Genomic DNA, 21,553 nt, shown 5'->3' with positions numbered 1-21,553 from the left:
ATATATCCTGTATCTTAAATCTGTTTTTTCTGCTGTTACCTCTTTTCAACTCAAGACATTCCTTCCCTCAGACATTTTTTTTTTTTTTTTTTTTTGCATACATACATACTTCCTGTCAGTTTTTGTGGTTTCCCTCCTTTGGTACCTGTCCCAATAATAAATCCACGTTCTTTATTCTTGCCTCGTTATCCACGATAACGTCTTATCAATGTTACCCTGGAGGCAATTTTGGGCGGGGAAGATCACATAAAAATTGAATGAAGTGAGTTCATAAAATACTTCGAGTGTCGGGTCGTTGATTGCGTCACTTCCCTCGAAATCACTTCCTGTTTTGGTGGACAACGTTTGTATAATATATTTTTTTCACTGTTTTATTTGCAAAGACACAACGTGTTCAAAGTACGATGCAAAATTTGCCTTGACTTGTGTCGTGGGATTACAGGGCCCATAAAAAGTGATACATTTTTAGTGGCATAAACGGAGACGTGCAAATGTCTCCCTCTGGTGGACGCTCGAAAACGACATGAAAAAATGCTGAGGAGGACACGTCACAAGCTATTATTCGCAGATTATTTTAATGGGCAGTTTAAGATGGTGTTAGGTCTACGTTTTTAAACACTGCACGAAAACATTTCAGCAAATGTGTAAAGAAATATTTGGACCATCCTTGTATAAAAATGTAAAACTGGATTTGAGGATATTAAATTGGATATTAATTTTCGTAATCATGATTTCTAATCGTGTCACGAGACAATATATATATATATATATATATATATATATATAATTTTAATATTTTAATTTCCAAATAAACGGCGTGTTTTGTACGGCGGACCAGCCCACCTGCTCCAAGTAGAACTGTGTATCTACGCGATTGGCTTACCAATCGGTGGCCTCCCCTGATTGGCGACCGTCTCACAAAGTGGGTAGTGATTGGCCGAAACGTTGACAACCGGAAGCGTTCTCCGCGCGTTGATTGGTGGAATTGTGACAACCGGAAAAGCCAGCCACTAGTAAGCGCAGTGTCGGCGATGGAACTGGTTGTTATTAAACGAACATGTTTGGAATGAAGACGACGTACTTAGTTAACGATTTGTAAACGGAGCTTTGTCGCACGTTTCCGCGTTTTTCTACGACGTGCGCAACGCTGATTTAGTTAGCTGGACGTCACTTCAGCCACAGTGAAGCGTTCAGCTTGGCGTCGTTAGCATCTTTGACAGCTAACATTGATAACACTTCGTCGTCCATTACGGTAAGACACGGAGTGGCAGCGATCGGTTTTGTTTTTCCCCTTCCCTGGCATCGCTTGTGGCAGCGTGACGCGACCGTTGCTGAATGTGCGGGGACGGAAGGGAAAGCAATAGCAGCTCCAGCTAGCGCGCTAGCTATGGCGAGAGCTTTCTTCATTTGTAGCCTTCTCCTCGTCGCCTTCGCCTGCGGAATCACAGCTGGTAAATATGCAAGGAAAAAAAAAAACCCCAAACAAACACCCGTGCTTTCGCGTGGGGGGGGGGGGGGGTCGTGATAGTGTGGGCTTCTCATCTTTCATGTTGACTTGTTGTTTTCCAGACGACGCGGACGACAGACCAGAGCTGAAGGTGGGTCGACACGGGCTGCACGCCGTCACGTTCCCACTTTTCACAGATTCATTTTAGTCTGCAGTCAAATTAAAACATATGCAGCCTGCCTTGTATATTTCACGCGCTCCCGAGAAGTCTCATTCCCAACATTGCCAACTTTGAATGCTTTCCCCAAATCGGTCAGTCAAGGGTTCAAAATCATCCACCCCCCCCTAAAAAAAAAAAATCATGTTGTCTTCACTGCTGTGGGCGTGTCCAGAATGTGCTGAAACCACGCCCTGCTCAACTGTCATGAATGCCAATCTTGTGACCTGGATATGGATATGAAATGGATTGCTACTGCCGCCAAAATATATCCATTTAAAAGCTCCGGTGGCCGGGATATGTATCTTTTCCTCGCAGTGACCACGAGGCACTCTTAAGGTGGCCAGGCCGGTGAGAAGTGCGTGCACTCAGGGCGCACAATAAGGCGCTCTTAACGGTACTCCGAAGGGCCCATTCAAGCGCACTGTCGGAAGGCGAAATGTATTTTTGTAACGTAAGTAAAATGTGGCGGGCCCCGTTTCAGCCTCGCCCGTAAACTCCGGACAGCCGAATTGTTGAAAAACTATTTAATATTATAATGTATCTCCACAACTGAACACTACGCGCAGTTGTCAGACGTTGCTCATATTTTCAGTCACTATTTTAGAAAGATGTACAGTGTACTTAGAAACAAATCTCTGAATTCCTGTACAGGGTCTTTTGTCAGGGGCAGTTCCTTAATTCTTCCGCATTTATACATATATACGCATATTAATTCTTCATTACTTAGAATATTACCAGCACCCATGCATGTCTCTTCGCTTTGCAAATTATGATATTTACCTTGCCTCGCTTTTTGCAGTCCTACCACGATCCCGAATCGGAAGAGGATGACGTCCCTTTGAACTCCAAAACGGCAACGCCCCCTTCTTCTTCTTCTTCTTCTCCTCCCGTCGCCGCCGCTCAGAATGTGCCAGAAGAAGAGAAGCCGCCGGGAGACGTTCTGCCGGGAGAAGAGAAGGAGGACCTGCCAGAGCAGCACGTAAAAGTAGAAAAACCCAAAGAAGGTAAGCGTTAAAAAAATATATATATATATATATTGTTTGCACTTCAGGCGGCACGGTGGAAAGAGTCGGCCTCACAGTTCTGAGGTCCCGGGTTCAATCCCGGACCCGCCTGCGTGGGTTTCCTCCGGGTGGGCACTCCGGTTCCCTCCCACATCCCAAAAACATGCAACATTAATCAGACACTCTAAATTGCCCCGAGGTGTGATTGGTTCTCTGTCTCCATCTCCTTTGCGATTGGCTGGCAACCAGTTCAGGGTTTACCCCGCCTCCTGCCCGTTGACAGCCGGCTCCAGCACTCTCCGTGACCCTCGTGAGGATAAGCGGCAAAGAAAATGGATGGATAGGTGGATGGACATATGAAAGTGCTTGGCGGGGGCGTGGGGGGTGTCTAAATTGCCCATAGGTGTGATTGTGAGTGCGGCTGTTTGTCTCTATGTGCCCTGCGATTGGCTGGCAACCAGTTCAGTGGGTACCCTGCTTCCTGCCCATTGTGAGGATAGGCGGCTAAGAAAATGGATGGATAAATGTTTGCACTTTAGTGAGTTACAAAACAGTATTTCTGTTGTGTATTAGTGAGGTCATAAACACCTTGGCGGAGCCAACGACATACTTCGGTCCAAACTGGTTCAGATTTGTAATTTTTTTTTGTATCTTTAACGACACCCAAGAACGAGTACGGTTGGCTTCGCTGACTCAGCACAAAAGCGGCGGTTCCAGCAACGTTGACGCTCCCGTGAGAAAGTTCGAGCGGCGCGCAGCTGTGCCTCGTTCTTTGTTACCGCAGCCGAGGTAGTTCCAAAGTTTTTTTTTTGTTTTTTTTTTTTGCGGGGGGTGTTTGCGTTGAAATTAGTTTCTGACACAGCAACCGTCGCGAGAACTTACTGCGACGGTACGACGACGTCGGTCCTAGAGAGGAATTTTTCGGGAAATGGGGTCAATAGAGTGAAAATGCGCCGCAGTCGTTGATCCAAATGAAGTGTGCCGTTTAATTTGGAGATTGTTCAAAGGTTGCTTTGACGCGATTACCACCCCCCCCAGTTCCCGTGGTGAACGGCGGCACGGCCGACGGGGAGCCGTGCGTCTTCCCCTTCCTCTTCCAAGGCGACGAGTACTCGGACTGCACCACCAACGGCCGAGGGGACGGGCGGCTGTGGTGCGCCACCACCTACAACTACGACCGCGACAAGAAGTGGGGCTTCTGCGAGAGTAAGTGGTAACCCCCGACTCCCGAGTGTGTGAGTATTGGGGGGGGGGGGGGGCTTTCCCACAACCATTGTGAGGATGAGCAGCCTGGATAATGACATGACAGTTGCCGGTCGGCATGAAGGAATTGTCCCAGATGACCTTTGCTGCAGTCGGGACGCGCGTTAGACGTCGCGCGGGTTTGTAACGGCGCCGTCGTTTGCCGCAGCCGAGGAGGAGGCGCAGCTGAGGCTGCAGGCGGAGGAGGCGGAGGACGAGTACCAGACCTTCCTGCACATGCTCAACGGCACCACCAGGAAGAGCCAGAGGAAAGCGTGAGTGGCTGCTGTCGTTTCTTCCGGCGACATCTTTTTTTTGTTGTTTTTATTCGCCCGGGTCGACTTTTGCCCCGCCCGTCCAGGCTGTACGAAAAGTTGCTGAAAGTGGCGGAGGGAGGCCACCAGCGGGCCATGGAGAAGGTGGCGTACGCGATGTTGTTCGGCGACTACATGAGTCAGAACATCAGCCGGGCCAGGGACATGTTTGAGAAGCTCGCCGTGGACGGCTCCCCCAAAGCGCAGACGGTACTTGAACCTTTTCACTCAGCTTTTCTTCGAATGAATCGAACTTCATTTCTTTACATTCTCTCGTTCTTACATTAAAAAAAAAAAAAAGATCCACATCAGGGCCAAAATCTTGTTTTTCTATGTTTAAATGATTTGCTTTACATTTTTTCCCCGCAGGCTCTTGGATTTCTGTATGCTGCAGGACTTGGCGTGAATTCCAGTCAAGCAAAGGTGCGTGTGATCTATCTAGCTATCTAGCTATCTAGCTATCTAGCTATCTAGCTATCTAGCTATCTAGCTATCTAGCTATCTATCTGTCGTGGTTGTACTAACACACTCACACTGTTATAAGAAAATCCATCTCTTTTGAATCCATCCATTCATTTTCTACACCTCTTCTCCTGGGGTCAATTCTTTTATGTATTTATTTTTATTTAGTTGAAATATATTAATTGGAGACTCTAAATGGCGCCTGGGCGTGATTGTGAGTGTGACCGTTGTCCGTCTCCATGTGCCCCGCGATTGGCTGGCGACCAGTTGAGGGCGTTAACCCCGCCTCCTGCCCGATGACGGCTGGGATAGGCTCCAGCGCGCCCTGCGGCCCTTGTGAGGATAAGCGGCAAAGAAAATGGCTGGATGGATGGATGGATGGTGTAGTTGTATTTTAAAGGTCTTTCATTTTGAATGCATATGGATGTATTTTTATTTTTAAGCAGTGTAGCTGAGTTGGTCGCGTGTATTTCGTCCATTTGTGTGCTCGCAGGCTTTGGTCTACTACACTTTCGGCGCCCTGGGAGGGAACCTGATCGCTCACATGATTCTGGTGAGTGTGACCGACAGCAACAAGCGCGTTCAAATCTAGTCAACGCATTTTGCCGTTGTTTGCTATTTCAGGGCTACAGATACTGGGGCGGTGTGGGGGTTCCCCAAAGCTGCGAGTCTGCGCTGACGCACTACAAACTGGTGGCCAATCAGGGTGAGGCCCCGCCGCCGCCGCCGCGGTCTTCGACCGGATGGTGACGCTTTTCTCTCCCAGTGGCCAACGACGTGTCGCTGACGGGGGGCTCGGCCGTGCAGAAGATCCGGCTGCTGGACGAGCTGGAGAACCCGGGGTCCACCAGCGGCATGCTGGAGGAGGACCTGATCCAGTACTACCAGTTCCTCGCCGAGAAAGGGGACGTGCAAGCGCAGGTGCACACGGAAACTCTGACTGCTTACCCTGACTTCAACCCAGATTTGTTTTTTTTTGCGTCAAACTTTTTTATTTTCAAACCCCATCTGAAAATGCTAACTCGGGTTTGAGATTCTAAAAGAAATCCTGGTCTAATTTCAAACCCCAAGTCTTGCTTGAAGCCCTAATTTTAAATCTGTGCAAAGCCTACTTTGGGTCCCTCACCGTTGTTGTCGTGGTCAGGTCGGACTGGGCCAGCTTCACCTGCACGGAGGACGGGGCGTAGAACAGAATCACCAGGTACCGCCCGCCCAAGAGATTTGTCGCGTTCAAACACCTTCACCGCTTCCATCGTTCGGAACCGTCTGACGCTTGGTGTCCAACAGAGGGCGTATGACTATTTCAACCAGGCAGCCGATGCGGGAAATACACATGCCATGGCGTTTCTGGGCAAGGTGAGTCCATTACTGCCACCCAGTGGACTGGTGTGGAACTGCTAGATGTGGGTTTTGGACTGGGGTTTTTTCTTTTTTTTTTTTTTTCTTTTTGTGTGTCATAGATGTACAGTGAAGGAAGCGACTTCCTGCCTCAGAACAACGAGACGGCCCTGAAATACTTCAAGAAAGCTTCAGACCTGGTCAGATATTTGACTTGGCAAAACTTTAAACCCGACTTGAGAACAAATCTATTAAAAGCTCAAAAGCCTGAATAATTTCGTAAGAGGCGGGCCTCTTCGCTCACTCTGCGGGAGCCGACGGCACCACGTCGCCTCAAGATTGTCACTTTCAACATGTTTTAAAAATGTTTTTAGTTCTATTTTATTCCCTGGAAAAATAGCAATACCGGATATGTGTGGGTTCTGCCCAACAGGAACGATAAGTTGTTATTATTATTATTATTATTATTTTTTTTTTTATCGCCCCACACAGGGTAACCCAGTGGGCCAGAGCGGCCTCGGCATGGCCTACCTGTACGGACGAGGTGTCTCGGTGGTAAATGGCATTATATACCACGGTGAATACTAGTGCACGATCCAGCGAGCACCTAGACACGAGCCGTACGTGCTTTTCAGAACTACGAGCTGGCGCTGAAGTACTTCCAGAAGGCCGCCGAACAGGGCTGGGTGGACGGGCAGCTGCAGCTGGGCACCATGTACTACAGTGAGTGGTTTTCCGGGGCGCGACGGGTCTTCCGAGGACAGGATTCCGAGTCCTTGTGTGTGTGTGTGCGCGCGCGCGCCCTCCAGACGGCATGGGCGTCAAACGCGACTACAAGCAGGCGCTGAAGTTCTTCAACCTGGCCTCGCAGGCGGGCCACATCCTGGCCTTCTACAACCTGGCGCAGATGCACGCCACCGGCACCGGCGTCATGCGCTCGTGTCACACGGCAGTTGAGGTGAGGCGCCGACGCGGCGTTAGAAAATTCTGTACTGCTCTTTTGACTTTAGTAAATAAAAGAAGTGTCATCTCATTTTGCGATAGAATTACTTGAAATATTATATCAAAATAAGGCTTCACTTGTGCATTTTGATCAAAAGTCATGCATTTTTGTCTACGTTAAGATTCAGCAAAATATTTGTGAGCTCAGTATTAACAACACGGGTTAAATTATAAAAGGACAAAACTGCTCTACATAGAGTTGCTATTTTATTGAATTTTAAAAAGCTTTTCTTTTTGGTATTTGATCATAATTATATTTACTTAAATTCACATGAATGAGTAATTCCAACTTTATTTAATTAAATATACTTTAAATTGAATGAAAAGTACTTTCATTTGAATTAAATTAAAATTAGTTGACTTGGAATAGTTCAGTTGAAATTAATGTCATTTTATTGAATTGTAAATAGATTTTCTTTTTGTTATTTAACCATAATTGTATTTACATGAATGAGTCATTTCAACTTTATTTAATTAAATATGCTTTAAATTTAATGACAAGGACCTTCATTTGAAATGAATTAAAATCACTTGCCTTGGAATATAATGTAGTTCCTATGAAAATAATGTCATTTGATTGAATTTTTCTCGTCATTTTTAGCAGCAAGCTATTTATTTATTTATTGGCAATTTTATTGGAATTTATAATCCAAAATCGAAGGTTTCCTATTCGGTTAATACATATTTTTTTTAACGTTATTATTCCTACTGGAGTCATAATTCAGTGTAGACTTGTGTATTTTCCAAGACTGCTAACGAACGAACAAGCCTGTGAACGGGAGCCTTTTGCTTGATCGTACATTTTTGAATTTTTAAAAAAAAATTTTGTTGCAGCTGTTCAAGAACATGTGCGAGCGCGGCCGCTGGTCCGAGCGCCTGCTGACGGCGTACGGCAGCTTCAAGGAGGGCGACAACGACGCGGCGCTGGTGCAGTACCTGCTGCTGTCCGAGCAGGGCTACGAGGTGGCCCAGAGCAACGTGGCCTTCATTCTGGACCAGAGTAGGATCACGTTATGTCATCTGTTCTTTCCATTTTCAAAGAAAAATCCATTTCCTATATGGGAGATGTGCCTAAAATAATATATATGCATATTTTGTGGGGTCAGTTTCATTTTTGTATTCTCCGCTGCTAATTGAAAATTCATCTTCTAACGAATGCTACACAGATAACATTGGAACAACATTGTGTTGTTGCCGCGTTTTTTTTTTTTTTTTTTAAATATATACAGTGATCCCTCGGTTCTCGACCACATTCCATTCCAGAATACGGTTCGAGAAGTGATTTGTTCAAAAACCAAATCAATGTTTCCCATTACAATGAATGGAAAAAGAAACAATGCGTTCCAAACCTAAAAAAAAAATTGGCTTTTTAAAGCATTTTTTTTTTGCTTTTCCTGATAATGAACTGCAGAGTAGAAATACATGTATAGTTTAAATACTTTCTATAATAAAATCATTTAAGAATATATTTATTTTTTACTTAAAATGTATGCTTTAGTAGTAGAGGCCTCTCGGCCTGGAGCGCATTGCTGTATCTGTCGCGACTCGGCCCCCAGCCTTGTTTTTATTAGCAAAAGTGTAGAATAACTTTTGTTATTTCCGGGTTTCGTCTGGGGCGTTCAAAAGCCGACTTTGGTTCGAAAACAAGAATCAAAAAAATCTTGAAGATTTCGTTTGAAAAACCAATTTGTTCGAAAACAGGGACATTCGAGAACCGAAGCTTTACTGTATGTTTTTCTCCCCTGCCGCCAGAAGGCGCCAAGATCTTCAACGAGAACGAGACTTATCCCCGGGCTCTGCTCCACTGGACGAGAGCCGCCGCTCAAGGTTTCCGCGGCCGGCCGTCCGTCCGTCCGTCCGTCCCTTCCGATGCGTCCCATCAGGCATTGCGGTCACACTTTGGCTCTCCCATCAGGTTACACAGTAGCCAGGATCAAACTGGGCGACTACCACTTTTACGGTTTCGGGACCGACGTGGACTACGAGACGGCCATCATCCACTACCGGCTGGCCTCGGAGCAGCAGAACAGCGCTCAGGCCATGTTCAACCTGGGTTACATGCACGAGAAGGGACTGGGGATCAAACAGGTACGAGCGCGTCGACGTTAGCGGCGAAACGCCCGGGATGACTTCGCTGGCCTCCCTCGCGCAGGACATCCACCTTGCTAAGCGTTTCTACGACATGGCGGCAGAGGCCAGCCCTGACGCCCAGGTGCCGGTCTTCCTGGCTCTGTGCAAGCTCGGCCTGGTCTACGTCCTGCACTACATGCAGGACCTCAATGTGAGTACTCATTCTGCAGTTTTGTGACTGAAATGTAAAGAATTTTTAGATGGTCCACCGAGCGGAAGCACGGGCGGTCCTCGGTCTACAGCGGTCCCGGCATGAGGTTTTAATGGTGATGGTTTGTACCGCACCATAAGAAAATTCAAAATATGACAAATATTGACAATTTAAATAGACAGAAACTTACTAACATATTTTGGGGGAAAAATACCAGATACAATGACAATAACCTCAGGAAAGAAAAGGAACAGATAAGTACCCAAAAATTGAGATTAAAAATAGAATAATACTAGTACAAAATGCTCTGTTGGGGAAAAAAAAAAAAATATAGATAGATAGATAGATAGATATGGGGAAACATATGAAAATGAGCAGCTGGTTCAATCCCGGACCCGCCCGTGTGGCGTTTGCATGTTCTCCCCGTGCCTGTGTGGGTTTCCTCCCACGTTCCAAAAACAAGCATCATTAATTGGACACTCTAAATTGCCCCAAGGTGCGATTGTGAGTGCGTCTGTTTGTCTCGATGTGCCCTGCGATTGGCTGGCGACCAGTTCAGGGTGTACCCCGCCTCCTGCCCGTCGACAGCTGGGATAGGCTCCAGCGCTCCCCGCGACCCTCGTGAGGATAAGTGGCAAAGAACATGGATGGATCGACTTATGAAAGTGTTTGGGGTGGGGGGGTTGAACAGCTCACTCACTCCCCGCCTTTTCGAACCCAACACGTTCAAAGTCACAGATACTACTGTAGAATGTGACAACGGTGACTCCAAGTGGGCAAAAATAAGACCTGCACATACCAGGCACGTTTTTGTTTTAATGTTTATTGTTTGAATCATGATTGGAGCAATTTTTTTTTTTTTTAATCTTCCATTCTGAAAAAATATTCCATCTCCGTGCGTCATTTCTACGTGAACCAGTCTAACGAGATTTGTGTCCTGTCATCAGCCGAGGGAGCTGGTCTCTCAGGTGGACCTGGACCAGCTCCTGGGCCCCGAGTGGGACCTCTACCTCATGACGGTCATCGCACTGCTTCTCGGCACCGTCATCGCCTACCGCCAGCGCCAGCACCAGATCATGATGCCCCCTCGGCCCCCCGCGCCTGCGCCCGCGCCGGCGCCGCCTCCCCCCGCGGCCGAGACCCCGCAGGAGCAACCGCGAGCCGCGGCCGAGGAAGAGCAGCGGCAATGAGAACAGGTGGGATCGGACAAACACTCGACGCGCCCGCACTCGGGCTCGCTTTGGAAGACTCGAAATGGCCGCCGGCGTGTGCAGTTTCTTCAACGGAGAACACAGACGTGGGACTCCTGCGACTCGGGAGGGAACCAAAGACGCTCTGGGCTCCAAATGATCAAAGAAAATAATAACACTCTTCTATTTTCAAATTCATGGGGTTGAGGGTTTTTTTTTTCGGGTTTTTTTTTTTCTCCCCTCAACAAACTTTTCTTCAGGCATTTTTCAATGGATGTTCAGTAGTTCCAGAAATTGTAAAGCTAAACAAACTTTAATTTATGCAACAGATGAAGAGAGATATTCCAGACTTTTTTTTTTTTTTCTGCCACATTATTTGACTTTAATTCCTCATATGCAGTGAGGACAATAAGTATTTGAACACCCTGCGGTTTTGTAAGTTCTCCTACTTTGAAATCATGGAGAGGTCTGACTTTTTTTTTTTTTTTTTTATCTTAAGTGCACGTCCTCTGGAAGTTTTTCTAATAATTATCGCTCCAAATGAGCATTTCAAATCAATATTAGTATTTGGTACATTAGCCTTTGTTTTCAATTCCTGAGGTCAAATGTTTTCCACCTAACCTATCAGGCAGGTTTCTGGGCTGTTGCTGAGAAACGCAGAGTTTGAGGCTCCCTCCAAAGATTTTTGATGGGGTTTAGGTCTGGAGACTGGCTTGGCCTCGCCAAGACCTTGAACTCACGGAGCCACTTTTTAATGATCCTGGCTGTGTTGTTCGTTTTGGAAGACGCAGCTTCAATCCTCTTAACTGAAGGAAGGAAATTGTTCCCCAAAATGACTTTTTAGAGGCGGACTAACGGGTCTTTGCGGGCCAGAATTTTTGAAATACTTATTTGCACCACAAGCATACAAATAAATTGAGAAAAACGTACATTGTGATTTATGGATTTATTTTTTTTCTTTCATTCTTTTTCTTTCAGTGGACGTGCACAGAAGATGAAAATTTCCGACCCCTCCACAATTTCAAAGAGGGAGAACCTGCAAGTTGGCAGGTCTTGAAATTATTATTTTCCACTTTTTTTTTTTTTTTTTTGTAAGATTTGCTTTCAGAACCGTCAAGAAACTCGTTATTCAACCCAAACAGATTCCACGTCGTCTTTTTTTTTCTTTCCACATGCATGACATCATCACATTAAAAAAATGCAAAGGAATACTGGTCATTTTTAACGTCTTTATTAAGTTTTTAAATTAATAAAACCTTAGGTCAATACTAAAAAATAATGGTTTGAATCATTTTTCCACTCCTGTAAATTTTCATTAAAATCATGCTTTTGGTCTTTGGAAGAAGATAGCATAAATTAATTTTTATTTACAGTCACAACCCCGAAAAATTATCGCAATTATTAAAAAAGTGAAACTCATTCTAAATCTAGAATTTGCGATTACAGCTATGTGGAAAATTTCAAGAAAACGCCGCAGTATGCTCAAATAATAGGACCTAAAACCCACAAAAAGCATAAAGTATGTAATTCCAAACATAATACAAAAATCTTATGAATTATTTGCATATTTGTTTAACTTCCATTAAAATGAATATTTTGAACGTGCTTGAAAAGTAAACTTTCAAAACAAAAGCAAAAAAGGGTGGGGGGAGCCCTCGGCATCGGTCGGTCGTCCCTCGTGGGCGGGGCCACGGCGCTAAAGTGCTGAAAGTGCACTGCAGGGGTGCCCCACTGACTGACTTGCCCTGTTGCACACCACCACTACTACCATGGGGTGGCTTTGCGTCGCCCTGGCAACGTGTGTGCTGGTGTCACGCTGTGTCAAAGGTAAAGTGCTGGAACCCCCCCCGTGTTGTTGTTGTTGTTGTTTCTGCACTTTTACCTATCAGCGATCAACCAACATGTTTTTGCTGCTAATCTTTCATTATTTTGATTTTTTTTTTTTTTTTTTTTTTTTTTTTTTTTTTTTTTTTTTTTTTAGCTGACAACTGGTGGCGGAAATATGAAGAGGGAATACGGCACTACGGCCAAGAGGCGCTCCATAAGGTTTTCTTTTCTTTTTTTTTTTTTTTAAATATGGATTTTGGGCACAAGCACAACAAGTGTGAGGATTCTTGGGAATATTGCTTTGTTTGCCACACCAAAATTGTATTTTTTTGGAACCTTGTTATGCGTCAAATTAACTGGTTCGCAAAGTCTTCAAAAATTGTAAAGGAATAAAGAAATATATTTCATGTAAAACATAATCCAACCTTGGACAAATCATACAAAATCCAAAGTAATATTTTACTTAAGGAAATGCAAATCTAATTCACCCATCCAGAGAGCCAAAAATAATGACAAAATATTATTGAGAATAACCAGCGCTAACTCTAAGTATATATAAATTGTACTTTTATTGAAGGCCTTATGGTGTGAATTTTATCTTATTTATTTCATAAACAGCTTCACTAATCTAAAGTTTCTTTCGTAAGATTATGACGTACATTATGTAATTTTAATCGCAACCCCGTGCGATAAGCTTCCCGGTTTGCTCGGCAACATGCGTTGCGGCAAAACTGTTTTTTTCCATTCTGTCACAAGTCAGGCTTCCTGCATGAAAGCATAATAACATTATAATAACAGTATAAAGTATTATAAGTATATAAAGTACAATATAATAACACTTTCACCATATTTTCTTTGGCGGCTTATTACAAAGTCGCACTAAAACTTTTGTATTTAGGGATTGAGCACAGCCTTTTAATTATTTCCCCTTGTACATGTTTTACAAAATTTCCTAGAGGTGAGGACGGCGACCAGGCCCGACCATAAATAGCCCAAATCCATGAATCGTTGGCTGCCATTATAAAGGCACCCAAAAAATTTTTTGAATAAGGGAGGATCTACCACCAATATGCTTTTTTTTTTTTTTTTTTTTTTTTTGGGTTGCCACCTCCCAAGAAAAAAAAATTGGAAAATAAAAATGTGGAGATGAATCGTGCATATACGATTTGAGTGTTTTGCATCATGGTCACAGAACAAAATTCAACTCGTCTCTCAAAGCACGACGCCCATCTCCACCTTTGGTTGATCATGACGAACTTTGGCCTCCAGGGAGCGCTCTGTTGCCGTCCAAATGACCTCATGCCATAAAACCACGTCGAGTCATAACTCATATTAACGGGCTGCGCGAGCGCTTTTCGGGTCTTGAGTTAAAATTGTTGCCACGTCACACGAGATCCCAGAAACGTTTATTCGCTCGCTTTCTCTTCAGGAGTTCCCTGAGAAAACTCGTCCGGTTGGCTTCAAGCATCCGGCCTTCCAGTGTCCCGATATGAAGCCTTCCCTTTCAGCGCCTTCCTCAGGTGTGTGTCACACACTCATCCAAGCACGCAACCGGTTCTTCCTCTCATCTTCGTCTTCTTCCATCGTAGTGGAGCTGGTGAAGGCCGGGGACATCAAGGTCGTTGCCGCCCTGGGCGATTCTCTCACGGTAGGCGCCGCACCGGACCGCTTCCTGTTTGTCGTGCGCTCACCATGTTTTTTTGCGCGCCGCTTCCTGCAGACGGCCATCGGCGCCAACGCCACCACCGTCCTGGGCATTCCCATCGAGTTCCGCCACGTTTCCTGGAGGTGAGGGGTGATCGTGTCTCTTGACTGAATGTATACGTTGACAAAATTATACATTCATAACATATTGGAATAGAAGCAAAAATTTTTGTCACACTTTGTATCAGTGAAGTGGGCATCGTGCTGCTCCTGTGGGGAGTATAAACGTACTAGCTTCCCTCAGCCCCTCAGTACGGGAGTAATATTAGTCCTTCTTAGCAGAGGATAAAGAATACATGACAATGTGAGTACTGTTATTGTCTGTTTACCTGTTGCTCCACCATTTGTGTTCCAATTTCTATTGCTTTAAGGGTTATCGCAGCACAACATCATCATCTTCACCACTCTGTATTTATTGTCTCTAAATGGCAATCATAGGCAACTTTAATTTTATTATTATTTGTTCCGATGCACTTTTCACACAAGTTACTTGCTTACTTTCGAAGTATTTTCCCCACAAATGGATAAAGTATCTTCAAATTACTCCAATAATGTGACTCAATGCGTGATGAAAACGTCTGCTGCTGCTGTCGTCGTCGTCGTCTCGCAGCATCGGCGGTTTCGGCTCGTACGAGGACGTCATCACTCTGCCCAGTGAGTTCCGCCGGTCGCCGCTCACGTCCCGCCCCCCTTCGTACTCGTACCCGCCTACTCACTTCCCGTACTGGTTTCTGTGCGCGCGTCAGACATCATCAAACTTTTCAATCCCAACCTGTTGGGCGCCGCCCAGGGGAAGACGCTTCACGGCATGGAGGGCCACCTGGGCCAGACGGGCCTCAACCTGGCTGTGACGGGACAAAACACCTTGTAAGAACCGTCCTCTTCCCCAACATGAAAGCCGTTTCCATGGAAACTCCCGTCACATAATTGTATTCATTTTTGTTTTTTGTTTTTTTTTGCCAGCAATCTTCCCGGCCAGACGAGACATCTGATTGACACCCTCAGAGTTTATGATGTAAGAAAGGTTGGACTTCCTCGTATTGGGGCCAACGCGGGGATGTTCTGAAATATGTATCGGGACTGGCTTTTTTTTGTGTGACGTTCGTTTTTTCTTCCGCCAGGGTTTGAACTTCGAGAAGGACTGGAAGCTTCTGACCATTCTCATGGGCATGAACGACATCTGCGACTATTGCAAAGACAAAGTGTGTGATTAAAAAAAATTGTCATCTGGTCGTCTATCATTTATGTCCATCCATGCGTCCATTTTATCCAGCTAACGTAATAATCTAGACTGATTCTGATCCGAGTCGTTCACTCATTTGTGCCTACTAGTCCCCTTTTTTTGTTTTATTTTCCCGACAGGCTCTCTTCTCCGCCGAGAACTTCGTCCACTACATGACCGTCTCCTTGGAAATGCTCATGGATGAGGTCACTGAAAGATGAATCTTAACCCATTCGTGGGCAGGGTGGCAATTTTTCAGAATCAAGGAAATTCCACTTCTTTTTCGTTTATGGTTAAGTTATGCGATAACTTTACTAATGTCCCAAAAATGGGACACTGCCCGCGAGAGGCTACTTGGGTTTTCTTAGTAGATTGTCCCAAAAAATAACTTCAATATTTACATATACTGAAGGATATAATGCGTGAAAATCATGATGTCCCAAAAATGGGACGCCGCCCACGACTGGGTAAATTTTTTTTTTTTTTGTTCGCCCCGTGTAAGTGTTTTAAAATTCAGATTAAAAACATGTTTTTTCTTACGGGTTTTTAGGGGACAGCAAGGGTGTCAAAGTCATTTTTGTCGTGGGCCACATTGTAGTATCCTACATTTCTATTTCTAAGAAATCAAGGGTAATACATAAATTCATTATTACTATTCTATTATGATAGTACTACATACTATATAATACTATTACTATTGTTGCTGTTTGGTCAACCAAAAATGCTTGCAATATCGCCATCTTATCATTTACGATATGACTAGTTGAAATTTTAGCACAGATTTTAACGAGAATCTTGGGAATTGACACATGATTCGCCTTCGCGGGCCACATAAAATCATGTAGCGGGCCGGGTCTGGCCCCCGGGCCTTGAGTTTGACACCTGTGGGATACAGTATTTCGATTTCTAAATATTTCTTGCTCTGTCTTAGTTGTACTTCCCCTTGAAATGCTTGTAATCATGCAAAAGCATATTGAGTTCCCCTGTGTATGAAATGCGCTCTATCAAAAAAATAACATAAAAAAAAAAAAAAAAAAAGAGCTTTGCTTTGGTGTCCAGGTCCCCCGCATGATCGTCAACGTGGTGCAGATCCTCCCCATGCAGACGCTGAGGGAGGTCCACAAGCCCACGCCGGGCTGCCTTCTCCAGCGGTGAGCTGCGCACGTGCACTCCGACAACGTTTATTTTCCCCACTTGATTTCTCTTCGACGAGACACCTGATTACAAGCCTCGCCCAGCACATTTGTAAAGGAAATACCATTTGGTACTTACATAAGCCGCAAGTAACCACATTGAAACACGAGATATTTACAAAGAAAGACGGTACACGGAAAGAGTTTTAATACTTTAGCTTAGCTTAATTTAGCAACAACACGGTAGTACGAACAGGGCTGGTTAAAAAAAATAAACATACCGGTAAAAAAATAACTGTCGCGACAGCTACACAGGAGCAACACGGTAGCACAGCACTAATAGAGCCGGTTTAAAAAAAATACAAATAAATACTTAAATCGCGGCAGAAACACACTTAGTGTGGTGCTAACAGGGCCAGTTACAAAAAAAAAAAAAAAAAAAAACATACTGGTAAAAAAAAAAAAAAATCACTGAGGCGCGGCAGAAACACAGCAGCAACATGCTAGCACAGCGCTAACAGGGCCTTTAAGAAAAAAAAAATACCGGTAAAAATCACTGAGACACGGCAGCGACACGCTAGCACAGTGCTAATGCTAGCGCAGCGCTAACAGGGCCGGTTAAAAAAAAAACAACATACTGGTAAAAGTCTCTTCCTCGGGACATAAATTCTACTGGTCTCACTCTTACCTTGTCCGCTTGAGTGCCCCCTTGTGGCCGTTAGAAAAAAAAACACACAAATTAGCCACATCACCATATAAGCTGAAAAAAGTTGCGCAAATTATAGGCCGGAAATTACGATATGTATTTTGACTGCGCAAGAACGCATGACTCTGCTTTCGTGACGGTGATTTCGCACTTGCTCGAATCTTGAACGGCACTTGTGAGCGACCTCGAGACCCGGTTGAATGTGAATTTCATGTGCTTCAGCTCCTTCTGCTCGTGCCTGATCGAACCCGTGAGTCGCTCGGCTGAGCTGCGCGAGCTGGTGGAAATCAATCTGGAATTTCAGGTACGGCCGCAACGCTCTCGAACCGTCTCACGCGCCGACGTAATTTGTTTGTGCTCGTCTACCACAAGGTGGCGATGTTTTGAAATTATTTTCTTTAGTCGAAGAAATGACAGACTTCCTGTGCCTGTTCAGGCATGATTTCTTGAGGTTTTTTTTAAATTTTTGGTACACTGTTAATAGACTGCGTTCCCATTTCTCGGCTGACTTCGGGACCACCCGCTTCAAAATATGTATTTCCGGGCAAGCGTTCTTGGCTTTTTTTTTGCTGGCTGTGCGATAAAACGAAGATGATTCCGGTTCCTCGCCCGCTTTCCCTCCCCAGAGAAAATTGGAGGCCTTGCTGCTCGCCGATCGCTTCTTCAGGGACGACTTTGCGGTGGTCCTGCAGCCGTTCTTGAAACAAGCCGACCCTCCCCGCCTTCCCGTAATCCGCCGACGCCGCGACGTCATCGCGACGGCGACGGCTTTCTCCTCTCTCATTGGCTGTGCGGTCTCTCCCGGCAGAACGGCAAGATCGACATGAGCTACTTCACTCATGACTGCTTCCACTTCACCATCAAAGGCCACGAGGAGCTGGCCAAGGGCCTGTGGAACAACATGGTCAACTGCAACTATTCATATTTATATTTAAAAAAAAAAAAAAAAAAAAAGAAGAAGAAGAAAAAGCATCGCTGAATGTTTCTGTGTGCGCAGTTTCAGCCCGAGGAAGGAAAGACGGTGGTGGGCAGCTTTTCAGACCCCATCGCGCTCGTCTGTCCACCCACGGTGAGCTTCAGTGCATCGGATATGAAAATCCATTCATCCATTTTCTTAGCCGCTTATCCTCACGAGGGTCTCAAAGAGTGCTAGAGCCTACCCCAGCTGTTATCGGGTAGAAAGCGGGGTACACCCCGAACCGGTCGCCAGCCCATCGCGGGGCACATGGAGAGAAACGGTCGCACTCACAATCACACCTTGGGGCAATTTAGAGTGTCCAATTATTGTTGTATGTTTTTGGGATGTGGGAGGAAACCGGAGTGCCCACCCGGAGAAAACCCACGCAGGCACGGGGAGGACATGCAAACTCCACACGCCGGGGATTTGAACGCGGGACCTCAGAACTGTCGCCAATCCAAAATCCATGAAGAATATTTCTGTGCCGTAGGAAAAATTACGACATTCGCGAAAAACCACACACGCTTCTTTTCCATCTCCTACCACTAACAAGTTCAATGTATTAATTCAAAATCGTAGGATTAAAGCACCAACTTCTCGTGTCAAATACACCCCACGGCCACTTTAGAGCGCCTCGTTGTCCGCAGTAAACGTGACCTCTGGGGTGGGGCGTGGTTTCAAGCGTATCCGGCGGACACGCCCACAACACTGGAAGGCTGCGACGAGCTTTTGTTTTTTTTTTTTTTGCGTAATTTGGAAGAATCGTTCGAATTTGTCAGGGCTGTTCACAACACTTTTCGACCGTAAACGAGAATTAGCAACGTGACAGCTTATTGAACCAATCGGCTTCAAATTCGCCCTGGGTGACGTCAGCAATTTTCCCGTCCTCAGAATTTGGGACGAGGAAAACTTCTGCACAGTCATGTTTACGTTTAATCACTTGTGTAATGGATACATTTTCGTTAGTTTTGTCATGTTTTGTCATCAGATATATCAATGTTTGTTGTTTCTGTAAAAGAATCAACAGAAATGGATATATCTGCTTTTGTGTTCACTGCGTTGAAAATCAAAAGGGAACGTTGCGTTCAAGCAAACTCCGAGATGAGAGCGTCACCCGATTTTGTTTGAAAGCCTTTTTGCGTGCGTGTGTGCGTGTGTGTGTGTGTCGTAGGAGCACCCGTACATCTTCACGCGGCCCCCCTCGGCCCGGTCCGCGGAGGGTTCCGGACCCCGCGTCACGCCAGCGGCGCCGGTCTACTACCTGCTGTCGGCCGTGGCGGCGTTCGGGAGTCGCGCTCTTTTGTAGGGACTTTCTCCGACGTTTGTTTTTCGCGATGTGACGGAGAGAAATGAAGCGAGTGCGACCGGGACGGAGGGGGGATTTTTTTCTTTTTGAATTGCGCTTCATATTTTTTTAACGCGACCTTTTAATGTTTTTAAATTTTGTTTGTCTTGTAAAGACTCTGTGGAAACAAATATATTGTATTTATAAAACTCTATTACCTTGACTTATTTATTTGAAATGAACACATATATGGAGGCGGGGGAGGGGGGGGTAACATGTTTTAACCCCAATTTTTTTCCTAATAATCTGCAGTGATAATAATATTAAAAAAATGACTATAAATAATAAATATGAATACAGATCAATTCGAGGTATCATAGATACAGTTCATATATGGTGACTATTAAATAAAAGATGAGCTCTCACTGCTGGCACGCTTCCGTTTGTCTGCTTTTCAGGAACACCAACAGCATATATATAATTTTTTTTAAATAAAAATGGTACTCTACGGGATTGTCCTTTAGACGAAAAGTACAGTAATAACATGTTATAACACAATGTGGAGACTTAAACAATAACTATATCACCCTTGTTCAAATTTAGTTGTTTCAAGGTGCCAAACGATCCTGTGAGATCGATGCTGGTTTTGTTAGCCTGCAGATGTCAAACTCGAGGCCAGAGGGCCAGATCTGGCCTGCTGCACGATGTTATGTGGCCCGCAAAGCCAAATCTACAGCGTCAATTTTCCTGATTCTTGTATAAATCACGACCAAAATTTCAAACTGTCGCGCGTCTTAAACGGTAAAGTTGAACTATTGCAAGCATTCTTCTTACCAAACATGAATAGTTGGGGGAAAAAAAAATAAACATTAGCCCTGATTTCCGACTCCAAAACTAGTCCATAAATTGATGGTGTAAATATGATGAGACGATTCAATATTTTTGTTCCACAGTCATAACGGCCCTCTGAGGGCAAACCAGAACGACAAAGCGGCCCGTGAGAAAAAAAAGAAAGTCTTAGACGCCCCTGTGTTAGCCCTTCAATTTGCATTGTGCGTTAGCATTAAGCTAGCAGACACTAGTACGATAAAGTTTACGTTGGCAAATAATATGTCATATTTAGTTTTCTAGGAAACTGTCAATAAATGACTTAAAACAAGACATGTTTGCGACACACCTTAGCTCATGCTCTATGAACATTTTTCATTTTTTTTCCCCCTCATAACTGTGATGGCTCATAAGTTCACACGCAATTCGAGGTACCGCTGTAGTGGATCTTGATTAACAAGTGGTTATGAAATAAGCTTCAACATAAATATTTCACCTTTTAATTCCAGCTTGAATTGCCTTTTATTCAATATGGACAGAAATATGCCTCCATAAAAGAGTTTCTACATAATTCGCCGGTGCTCTCGATTTCCTTGTTTGCTCGGTAATGAAAGCTTTTCATGGCAAATATGAGCTTTATCACGGGCGATGTGCTTTTGGGTGTGACGGCGGTGCACCTGCACCTGCACCTGCACCTGCGCCTGCACCTGCGCCGGGCATTGTCGCGCCCTTTGTGGCGTGCCGGCTTACATAAAGGTCTTATTATCATCAGCTTGAAAGGAAACATTATTCAGGTTTGGACAAAAAAAAAAAAAACGTGGACGAGGTCCGCCTTTTGTTATCTGCCAGGGCGGACAAAGACAAAACGAAAAAGAAAAAGCAAAAAAAACAAACAAAAAAAAAACCCACAAAGAAGAAAACTCAACAAGCGGCGCCCGAGTCCGCTGGTGACGTTTTAAGGTCGGGCAAACGGCTCGCTATTAATTTCGGGGACCAATCAGGCTGAGCGGGCAGTCGAACGGCGTGCGAAGAAAAGGGTGGCCGAATGGCGACCAATCACGTTTTCTGCGCTTTAATCAAGTCTTCGTCTCTGTGTGGAAGGAAAATGACAGACACGATACATAAAAATATTACCAATCAATATGTGGGAAAATCTGGGCGTCAGCTGTGAGCGACACAGCGGCCACTTTCGCATTTTGGATTGGTGTGCTTGAGCGTTTCTCCCGTTCGATAAATGGCCGACGGCCCGTCGGAGACCGTGGCTCTCCTTGCTCGCATCTGAGCGTATTATATTACATAAGCTTCATCACTTCGTTTACACCCCCCACCCCCCCCCCCCGCTTCAATCCAGCGGTGGCGTATCCGAAGCCGACTCGTAACTCAAATTCTG

At 45.0% G+C, this 21,553-nt stretch overlaps 2 protein-coding genes across 3 annotated transcripts; both read left to right on the top strand.

Annotated features, from left to right (window-relative positions):
• The first annotated feature begins 981 nt into the window (after positions 1-981).
• Positions 982-11,548, top strand: sel1l (SEL1L adaptor subunit of SYVN1 ubiquitin ligase). Its single transcript, XM_061812426.1, has 21 exons — positions 982-1,451; positions 1,570-1,598; positions 2,467-2,671; positions 3,710-3,877; positions 4,083-4,188; positions 4,275-4,437; positions 4,597-4,650; positions 5,183-5,242; positions 5,314-5,395; positions 5,456-5,610; positions 5,834-5,890; positions 5,977-6,045; positions 6,150-6,227; positions 6,520-6,582; positions 6,663-6,750; positions 6,837-6,985; positions 7,864-8,029; positions 8,782-8,856; positions 8,945-9,117; positions 9,182-9,310; positions 10,258-11,548. The coding sequence occupies exons 1-21, from the start codon at positions 1,388-1,390 to the stop codon at positions 10,498-10,500; spliced, it is 2,376 nt and encodes a 791-aa protein (XP_061668410.1). The 5' UTR covers positions 982-1,387; the 3' UTR covers positions 10,501-11,548.
• Positions 11,549-12,502: 954 nt separating this feature from the next.
• Positions 12,503-19,756, top strand: si:dkey-177p2.18 (phospholipase B1, membrane-associated). 2 transcript variants are annotated; one of them, XM_061812429.1, is made up of 15 exons: positions 12,503-12,546; positions 13,757-13,847; positions 13,917-13,975; positions 14,048-14,115; positions 14,642-14,685; positions 14,778-14,898; positions 14,995-15,046; positions 15,153-15,233; positions 15,394-15,459; positions 16,313-16,404; positions 17,315-17,396; positions 17,719-17,820; positions 17,901-17,996; positions 18,090-18,161; positions 19,222-19,756. In XM_061812429.1, the coding sequence occupies exons 2-15, from the start codon at positions 13,817-13,819 to the stop codon at positions 19,354-19,356; spliced, it is 1,101 nt and encodes a 366-aa protein (XP_061668413.1). In that variant the 5' UTR covers positions 12,503-12,546; positions 13,757-13,816; the 3' UTR covers positions 19,357-19,756. The 2 variants fall into 2 exon arrangements, with proteins under 2 accessions (XP_061668413.1, XP_061668411.1); XM_061812427.1 differs by having other exon boundaries at positions 14,995-15,055.
• Positions 19,757-21,553: the final 1,797 nt, after the last annotated feature.

Source organism: Syngnathoides biaculeatus, chromosome 23, assembly GCF_019802595.1.
Source record: "Syngnathoides biaculeatus isolate LvHL_M chromosome 23, ASM1980259v1, whole genome shotgun sequence".
Taxonomy (NCBI): Eukaryota; Metazoa; Chordata; class Actinopteri; order Syngnathiformes; family Syngnathidae; genus Syngnathoides; species Syngnathoides biaculeatus.
The sequence above is the reverse complement of the archived record's forward strand: the minus strand, read 5'-3'. Positions and strand labels throughout refer to the sequence as shown.

Coding starts and splice junctions, on each gene's coding strand:
- sel1l (XM_061812426.1), top strand. CDS start 1,388: ATGGCGAGAGCTTTCTTCATTTGTAGCCTTCTCCTCGTCGCCTTCGCC. Junction 1,599..2,466: donor ACGACAGACCAGAGCTGAAG/GTGGGTCGACAC, acceptor CGCTTTTTGCAG/TCCTACCACGATCCCGAATC. Junction 6,751..6,836: donor GCTGGGCACCATGTACTACA/GTGAGTGGTTTT, acceptor CGCGCCCTCCAG/ACGGCATGGGCGTCAAACGC.
- si:dkey-177p2.18 (XM_061812427.1), top strand. CDS start 13,817: ATGAAGCCTTCCCTTTCAGCGCCTTCCTCAG. Junction 14,899..14,994: donor GTGACGGGACAAAACACCTT/GTAAGAACCGTC, acceptor TTTTTTTGCCAG/CAATCTTCCCGGCCAGACGA. Junction 17,397..17,718: donor AAATCAATCTGGAATTTCAG/GTACGGCCGCAA, acceptor TTCCCTCCCCAG/AGAAAATTGGAGGCCTTGCT.